The 9,702-nt window shown below is 48.4% G+C and overlaps 1 protein-coding gene across 1 annotated transcript; it reads right to left on the bottom strand.

Annotated features, from left to right (window-relative positions):
• Positions 1-722: 722 nt before the first annotated feature.
• CBX7 (chromobox homolog 7) lies at positions 723-8,663 on the bottom strand (the record flags this gene model as incomplete). Its single annotated transcript, XM_009696254.1, has 5 exons — positions 723-983; positions 3,037-3,376; positions 3,931-3,997; positions 4,508-4,573; positions 8,620-8,663. Coding segments are annotated over 5 exons (666 nt in total), but the record flags the coding sequence as incomplete, so codon positions are not given.
• Between the last annotated feature and the right edge of the window lie 1,039 nt (positions 8,664-9,702).

Here is a 9,702-nt window from a genome sequence, read left to right as displayed (position 1 = left end):
ACTGAATTTGGCAAAGGGTAAGAACACCCCGCTTTCCATAACGCATTCCTCACGCAGCAGAGCCGAGCCTGGAAATCCTGTTTAGCATATACAGATTGGTACGTCTCGACTGCGCTGGGTTTCTGAGCTTTTAATGAGGGCAAATTGAATTTACGTCGCCAATCGAGATTTCAGAGATGCATTTCAGTCTTTCCGCATGATCAACAATCAAAGGGAGAAACCTCTGCTGTCTATATGGACCCGTGCTGCAAAGACTGACTTACCACAGACAGGCAAATACGGTTCTGAAGTCCTGACAGCAGGCCACAGGGAAAACAGCACTGGAGAGAAAGTCTTAACAGGCTGGAGTTATCTACACAGGTAGGATCCATCGCCTCTCACTGCTGCAAGAAGAGAGGGAGGAGGAAGGTGGGAAGAGCAATGCACAGAGAAGTATCTTTATCCAAGGGATATCAATCGCAGAACAAGGCGGCAGGCTAGAGATCCAGCTCTCTTTCCACCTCCGCATGCCCTCTCCCCACAAATGCAGCTGCCGCCACTTAACAGGATAAAAGGCGAATTGTTCAGCTTGCTGCTTTCACATCTAGGAGGGGAGTCTTTGCCAGGGAAAGGGCTGTCAGTTTTTCATATGGACAAAGCAATGACAAACACACACCCCCTACACTGCCCTTTTTTGCGTATCTGAAAAGGGAAAAAGGAGGGAAAAAAAAAAGGTCTCTGTAAACATTTTAAGAGGAGACATTTTGGATTTTTTTTTTTTCTTAAGGGATAAAATAACCCTTCCTTAGCCCCACCCTAAAAGCACTGGTTTTGGGGAGCACTGAAAATGGAGATTCAGAACTGCGCACTCCGGTCTCGGAAGAAGCCCTCAGCCACTTGCGCTTCTCTGAAAGTGACGGTAATGGAGTTTGCCGTGATGTCTGTCACTGTCACTTCGCTGGGGGGCACAGTGGGAATCCAAGGGAGACTGCCATCCACATCTGCTGCAGAAGGAGAGGCGGATAAGAACATGTTAGTGAGAGAGGGCGAGGGAGAAGGAAGGAGGAAGAAGCGAGGGAAGGGAAGGAAGGAAAAGGGGCCTCCCTTCTGACAAACAGGGGGTGAAATCAGCTTGTACTGAGTCTGTACACACAAGGCAAGAAAGAGCATGGGCAAGCCCTCCCCTCAGAGGCTAAGGAAAAATGGAGGATCACTGCAGGATATAATGGGAAAACGAAAGAGTAGCAAAGGTGTCCAGACAGACACCAGCATCGGAGCAGCCTACACAGAGGTCAAAAGACCCTGTAACACCACCCAGCTCATCTAACCATCCACAATTCCCCAATACCTCTCACCCCGTCTCAGCCCCTAATTTGGCTCTGTGTCAGCAAAGCACACGCATCCAGGTGTGAGCTCACCTTCTTGTAAATGCCCTACCCTGCTGAGAAGTCAAGAATCACAAACGCTCTTCAGATACTCCTATGGGAGTCAAAGGGATCCAAAATGGAGAGTCTTCCTCGTACCGCACCTGCAACACAGCCTGGGTGCAATGCTCTCAAAAATCCATCAATACTGCTTCATGGAGAGGCTGCTTTCCCTTTCTCATATCCTTCCTTTGCTCCTGGATAGCTCCCTACAAGAAACCCAAGCATCCCTGCACTTTCTCACTGTAAGAATAATTACCAGCCCCTCTGCCACCGAAAGCCTCACTTCCCCACAACCCCGAGAGACAGCCACAAAAATACACAGAGAGAGGAAGGAAAACATCCCCTCTCCCTGTCACTATACCTGTACTATATACCTTGTTGTCCCAACCTGGGCAAGGAACGAGGGCCCCTTGAGTGTATTTCCCGGCCTCTGTCTCAAATAGCTGAGTGCCTACTTCCACCTCAGAAAGAGTCCAATTCCCCCTAACAATAACTGGAATTCCATGCAGGCTGTGTGTGAAGAGGAGAACAAAAAGTTTTACATTTCTGTAGTGCCGATCACTCTTCCAATCCCCAAGTGCTTTAGAACAGCACACTTCTAGGGGGAAACAGCCCCACACATTTGCCCATTGCCAGCATGCAACGCCGGGTTCCTCTGTGCTACCCTCATTGCTGCCTCCCTGGACTTCGGGCACTGTTCGAGTCCCTCTCAGAGAAGAGGGGATAGCGTTGATTCCCAGAACACAGCTCTCTCCCCAAAATCCTGCCTAATCCAGCCTGGCTAACAGCTACTCCTAGCAAGGAGTAACAGGATTCCCTTAGCTACTACAAGCAGCGCAAGCGCCGGTTTTCCACTCCCCAGGAAAGCTACGCCTTCAGCAGCTCTAATAATGCAGGGATAGAGTTTCCCTGGTAACTCAGAGCAACACGCACATCCCACAGCCCTCCTGCACAAGATGCTGGTATTCCTCCCCGAAATGCCAAGTGTGCTTGGACATCTCCCATGCCTACACTCATGCTGCCTACTCAGTGGGATCAGGCAGGAGTTACCATCCTCACTTTGGCTCTCTCATCCCCACCCTCACACAGCTCTATAACCAGAGACTTGGGAGGATGTGGGGTGTGGAGAGAAAAGGGAAGGCGGGGGCAGAGGGATGCACTATGGGTTCCTCTGTGCTCCTCAGAGCAGCACTACGAGAGGAGTGCTGGTGTCCGAGCTTGTCCACTGCCAGCCAAGCTCCTTTTAGCAGAGCAGCAGGCTGAACACGTGTGGATGCGCGGACAGAGGCAGAGCTCATCGCTGTCACGCCTGCGTGTCACCTCTGCTGCAAGGAAGCTGTAAGAGGGGACTAACTTGCACCATCTTCTGCGTGTTTTCTAGCACTGGGAGGGGCGGCACTGATACAAGACTACAGAGAGGCAACAGCATGACAAAAGCAGATTAATCTGTGCTATTTCATCCAAACAAGAAGGGAACTTGCAGACCAGAGGGCGACAATGTGAGCCAGCGAGAGCTGCTCTGAGGACCTGACCTAAACCACAAGCCTAGGATGAGGCAAGCAAGGAGGAAGCATGCAGAGCATCCTTCGCAAACCCCAGAACTTCACAGCCAAGGGGTGCCTGGCCTTACCTTCTTTGCTGGTGTGCTGCATGGCTTCCCAGTCCTCAGGGCCCTGCCTGGCCTCTAGGCCCACCGCATCATTCAGAAAGAACTCATGCCTGCAGTTTCGGCTCTCCAGGCTCGCCATGCGGGGGAACTTCTTCCTTGACAGTCGCAGGTACTTCTGGTTTTTGCGTTGCTTCCGGAGAGAGAATGGCAGGACCGCTCCCCCAGTCTTCTCTGAGAACTCTGCCTGCCCTGGCTTGGCCCCTGGCAGGTTACTGTCTCCTCCTCCAAACCTCCGTGCAAGAGAGAAACAGAGCTTCTCCTTTCCCTTGTGGGCACTCCTCAAGTCCATACCATACAGCCGCTGCCAAGACATCAATGCAGCAAGCATCAGAGCGGATATCTGATAACACAGTCAGGGCTCCCACCTGAGAGCCAGGAAACTGTTCTTTGTTCAGTCCCTGAATCTCTAGATGAGCTAGGATAAGCTGTGCTGCTTCTACAACACTGTTTCTCTCACCTCTTCAACTGCCATCTAAACTCTTCCTAATATGTGCTTCCTAGGACTGGCTGCTTTGCTTGGCGTGTTGGAACTCCGCTTCCAACCAGTGGCTACCTTTAACATGATGGGAAGTCCAAGCCCAACGTCAAATTAAAAGAGCACACAAACCAGGTAACTTGCAACCACCCAAGCTCAAAGTTTATAAAATCCTAGTTCAGAGAGCAAGAGCTGTTGTTGGTTTGGTTTTGTTGTTTTGTTTTGCTTTTTTAAAGACAGTTAGCCGACTCTTCAGTTAACAGGTTAAAATTCTCTGCCTACCCACCTGTTTCATGTTGTTGTGTTAGCTTGTTACCTCCAATTTTCTCCATGCAACAGCAAAAAGACAGTTAGAAACACGCAGAAGAACAAGAGGCTACCTGCAGGAGGAGGCGCTTTGGTTTGGGGCCTCTTTTCCTGTACCCCGATGCACGGTCTCTCTCTTCCCTGTGAAAGAGGAACACAAACCGAGTACTAAATAACACAGCACAAAACCTGGTCGGGACTTCTACATTTTGCAGTGCAGCTCCTTCATTAAAAGCCAATGGTGACCCGCGTGGGCTTGGAAAACATCCCAGAATTGCTTCTTGTAGGAGTGAAAGCCTTGCAATAAGGGAATTTCTCTGACTCAGCTGATCAAGGGTGGGTTAGGGAAACTTATCACCTTGCATCACTCCAGTCCAGCCCTGAACTCGATTAAAACCTGAGACTGATGGCTCTTTGGCTCAACACAGCCTGTTCTTGGCCTCATTTCCTGAACAGTGCCAATCAAAGCTGCTTTAACCCTGTCTTGTCCACCTGGGCCAACACCAGGGTACAGAGATCAAGCAGGATTCATTGCTATACATCTCATCTTTGACTGAAGTAGGGACAACAGGGGCACTTTATGCACACTATGAAATAAAGACACTATTTCCTTTTCCTGTGTTCAGGGAGAGAAAGAACATACGCCCTTACTTTTCTTCATAAGCCACTACCAGGCGAGGGTCCAAGATATGATCCTCTGGCTCCCATGTGCTGTATCTGAAGAAAAACATAAGGAACATAAAGTAAACAATACTTTAATGAAACATTCTCTCTGCAGGCCTGCTACCAGTGTGCTGCAGCCCTGGATACTGTCTTCACAAGGGTCGGTGGGGCCTGCCACAACATTGCGAGAGCTCTGAGGAATCCCAGCCATTCCCTCCCCAACTTCCCGCAGACACCACCTCCCCTTCCCAAAACAGGCAGGGCCAAGCGTCAAGCAGCTCTTTGTAGGAGAACAGGGAAGACTTTCCTCCCCAGGGCCCCCTCCACGCTGTTTGCAAAGCCCGTGCAGGCTCTCGCAAAGTGACTTTAAGTCAATGCCTAAACAGGTCTCATCTGCAGCCCTCCCTCAAATCCAACAAACCCCAAGGAACAATGAGACGTGATCTGATCCAGCTTTCTGAAAAATAGGTCTCTCTTAATTTAGCGTGCTCGAAGAGTAAGTACGCTTTCTCACCTGCGTTATTAATTACTTCTAATCACTGGAGCCGAAAGCATTCATTTAAGAGTTTAATTTTTCTCCACTGATGCCATTCAACTAAACATGTTTAGGCCTGGGCCCGGAGGCAAGTTGATGGCGAGTTTCCAACTATTCCTCCTCTTGCTCAACTCCCCCTGCAGGTTATTTCTATCGAGCAGAGGTCATCAGGATTTCTGCACCAGTGCATCTGCACTGTGGTCACGGTTACCAAAACTACTCAAAATAAGCTTGATGCTCTGAAAGTAGCCTGCGAATAGTGTCACTCACTGCCCCGTCTCCCTCCTTGATTGCCGGACAGCTGTGACAGGAGTCGGATGCTCAGGAAAGGACTGAACCCGCTCAGCAGGCAATGCTAAAACCGGTTCCCAAAGGGCACAGCTGCACTTAATATCAGGGAGAAGCAGCCAGAAACTCCCACTGTGGAAAGTGAGAGGATCACAAGGTGGTCCTCATGGCATGTTTTCTTCTAAGGGGTCATGTTTGCCCAGAAAAGGGGGGTGGCATGTCTCTTCTCCGCCATACAAACTCAAAGGCTAAAAAGCAAGCCTGAAACCCCAAACGCCTCAGAACACTAATTTTCCTGGAATGTGAGGTCCAGGGCCTGGAGGCCGTACCCCTCCCACCCCCTGAGGAGGGCAGCCAGAGAGGAACCACATGCAGGTGGGCAGGGGTGCTTTTGTATCAGTGCCTTTAAACAAGACAGAAAGCATTTTAGGATGTTTACATTTCTGGATGAAACGCAGGCTGCACAGGAGGGCACGTGATACATGCACATATGTACACAGGGGAGGTGGTTTGGGAATGCTTTTCTCTTTCATCTCTCCACTAGATAGAAGAAAGGTACTGAAATGCAGGAGCATTCCGGGAGAATGGGTCTAGAAATAAAAGTACAATTCTTTTACAAAAGGGAGAAACGACAAAAAAATGAAATTCAGATATCCCAAGGTGTAGTGTACATCAGAGAGCTAAGAACAGGTATGTCTTCATAACCAGCTGATCTCACTCTCTTCCCTTTCCTCAAGCCTCCTGCAGCAACCTGACTGTGAGCTGTCAAAGCCAAGATGCTGTTTGAACAGAGGAAGGTTTCCTCCCAGCTGCAGGGATTCTGGCACTCGTACTACAATTTTAAGAAAAATAATAACACAAGGGGGGAAAAAAAGACATCGGATTGCTTTTCATGGGCAGGAGAAGAAAGGGGATTTGCTTTTAAAAAAAAACCTGGTGGGTGTTGCCTTTTTCTCCGCAGCTCGGTTTCTGGCTTCGCTGCAGTGGCAAAACACTGCATATAAAAAACCCCACGGTTCGGTTTGCCACGCTCGCGCGTGCGCACACGCAGACAGAGCTGTATATATGGGTATACACAGCCCAGGCTGCAGCAGAACTGCAGAGAGCAGGCACTCTGGAAAACATAGATCATATGATCTTCCTTCCCCCTCCTTCTACTCCTCCTCTTCCCCCTCCCCTCTTAACTCCAACACAAGTTGTAAACAAGCTTGTAGCTAGAATCAGATTGTAACTCCTCCATTCCCTGACTGCAGCAGTACAATCCAGAAATCTGAGGTACAGGGCATTAACAAGGATTTTTTTATTAAAAAGAAAAAAAGAAAGTGAAATACCAATTACACGGGAAAGCAGCAAACTACTGACCTATCCTTATTCCCTTCCATGAAACCTCCAATGGGAGTGATGGGATAACTGGTACAGAGATTACAAACAGCAATGCGACAAGGTTGGGGAGGGGAATGAAGAGAAACACGACGTGGGATGAGGAAATGGTATACGTTGGAAGACAAAGATGCAAACAGCTTGTAGTGCTGCATGCCATCACAGGCATATGTATGTTTAGAAACAAGGAACACCCCGCTAGCAGGATGAAAGTGACTTCAATGCTTAAAGCATCTTGGTTTTAAGCAACTCAAACCACTGAGTGAACAGTTAAGGGGGGGGAGAAAAAAATCAGTGCTCTTCAGATTTGGAGTTTGGGGAAGAAGGAAAGCGTTTGGACATGTCACAGCATCAAAAGAAGGGAACTTTGACATCCCCTTGCTCCCTGGGCAGAGGGCTGTGCTTTTAATTCCCAAAAGAGAGTTTCTATCTCCCCCAGACTTCCAAGGCGCAGGGCAAGGAAAGGCAGCAGTAAGAATAAGGGCTGCTCTGTCCAAGGAAACATTACGCCATGCCTCGGCCCACCTTCTTGGCAAGTGACTTTACAAGAGAAGAACCAAAATGCGTTTGTTGAGAGGAGAATGGGATAAACATCAGTATTCTGGCCAAAAGGAGATGGTGCCTCACAGACTACAAATACATTTCCCAGCCTCTGCCAGCAATTAAATTAGGCTTGGCTACTTGGAAGGCTGAAGCAGTCCAAGGACTGACCCACACTATATGGCAAGTGGTGCTCAACAAGTGCACAAGGTTACACTTTGACAGCAGAACTTACAGTCAAGAACAAAGTCATCCTCTCCCACCACCGCCACCAGAGAGGGGAAGCTGCTTGTATTCACACGTGCCCCATAAGCACGAGGATTAGGCACGCAGGAACACCTTTCAGCTTCTCAGACACCAAGTACAATCCGTCAGGACCATCCTAGCGGGCCTTGCTTTGCAAGTGCAAGGATGAAACCATAAAAGCAACCCCTCTTAGCAACACGCAGTGCAACTGCATGTGTAACGTAGTCATACCCACGCACACTGTGTATGTACACACAGAGAGTTACAAACAGAAAAGCAAAGACAGGGCCCCGTATGGGTTGGACAGGAGGCCGTTCTACTCGGCTGCTAGCTAACAGAGTAATATTCTCCAGTTACCTAATCCTTTTAATCTCAAAGCATTTTACAGACTGTTTAGGCACAGAGCAATCACTCTTCTTCAGACGCAGCTGCACTTTAATAAGAGAAGTATCTGTAAACAGCGCACAGCAATGCTGAAAAAAAAAAAATCGTTGGGTTTTTTTTCCCCTTTTTGCAACATAGCAACCAAAGCAAAAGCAGAAAAGGCACTCAAAATAGCAGAAGGTTTCAGACAAAGAAATGAAGGCATGGCGGTAATTTTCAAGGGACAAAGATCACCTGCATTTGGCCACAATCAATAAATGCGAAGCATTGCCTGTTCCCATTTGTGAATTGCACAGGGGAAGCAGTAGGACAAGAAGACAAGACCATCGACTTGATTTCTATTTTAAAAGACTGCATATAGCTCCAAAAATAAAGTGGGGTCCTCCTGGTCCTGACTCAGAAAAGCAGGAGCCATTCCAAGTTCAGAAGAATCAGGTTCCCTGTTGAACTCGTAATGAATTTAAAAACATTTGTATCTAGAAAGCATCTCAATGGAATATTTCAGTGGTGGCAAAAACCAGTCAGAATAGACTGGCACACAGTTTGTATCCCTCAGCTGCCAGTCCAGAAATAGACTTGGGTTTGGTTTGTAGCTCTTTGTTTTTGTTTATCGTTGTTGGAATGAGGGACAAGAGGTTACCCGTTAAGAATGAGACGCTCAGTTGCAGAGATACAGTGTAAGCTATTACCGAGTATTAAAGTAAAAGACAAGTAAAAGGTAACTTACTTTGGGGGCCATCCTTTCCACTTCACCAGGTATTCTACTTTACCCTAAGGGCGGAAAAAGGAAGAAGAAAACAGGTGAACTCCGCAACCAAATACGGGCTACAGTAGGAGATGCGACCAATCGACAGGACTAAACTCTGCAACTGAAAAGGTCATTTCCCATCACTTTATTTTCAAAACAAAGCCACTTCCTCATTCAACCACACTTGCTATACCTTTTTCCCCAGACAAGGGGCACGCAGCGGTATTTAAGCATGTTTGAACTACCATCAGCTTGGGATCATACCTTTGCAGAAGCCTTGCAGGCACAACCCCAAAAGCCAACCGGAGAGCAAGACTGCAACCATTCCCACATTTACAGGCAATCCTACAAGAAGTCAGCACGCAGAAACACGAGAGGGAGATGTATGCCAGGAGCAAGTGTCAGAGGAATTTTTTTTAAGCAGAGAGAAGAAATACAATATTTCAGAACCTATGAAGCATCTCTTTGGCATGTTCCCTTCCAGTTGCTACACGCTTCACTCAAACACTGTTCCATCCATCGCAATCCCGCTCAACCTTTTGACCCAAGCAAACAGCAGCTCGCAGCTGAAGTTCAGAGTTATCCATTTATGTGTTCACTCAAAGCACAAGATTTAAAATGAAAACAAAGGGGAGGAAAAAAGAAAAAGCATAGTGCTTGGAAACCATGTTCAAGGGCTCCATCAGCAATGTGCAAATCGAAATCTTTAATATTATACCGAGGGTCTTGTTAAACTCTTCCCGAAGCATGGCAGAGGCCTTGTGCGTGCAGGATGACCACCCCTCGAAGTGCCACTGTGGCAGCCGCAAACACCTTTACACGACAGCACAGCAAGCAAAGCGCTCGGGTACCCGGAGAACCGGGTTCATTTTCCTCGTGGGGGGCTCATCGGCTTCCCAACGTTTGAACACGCCGCCCTAGAAGGAACTTTGCGCCGGAGGACTGCTACACGCTGCGTGCCGATGGGTTAATCCTTGTTAACACCCTGCCGGGACGGAGAGCGTTCTTCACCACTGGGGAAACTGAGTCACGGAGCTGGCTGCCAAATGGTTCCAAGCCCTC

This window comes from Cariama cristata, unplaced genomic scaffold, assembly GCF_000690535.1.
Source record: "Cariama cristata isolate BGI_N322 unplaced genomic scaffold, ASM69053v1 scaffold37662, whole genome shotgun sequence".
NCBI classification, from domain to species: domain Eukaryota; kingdom Metazoa; phylum Chordata; class Aves; order Cariamiformes; family Cariamidae; genus Cariama; species Cariama cristata.
This window is presented reverse-complemented; position numbering and strand designations above follow the sequence as displayed.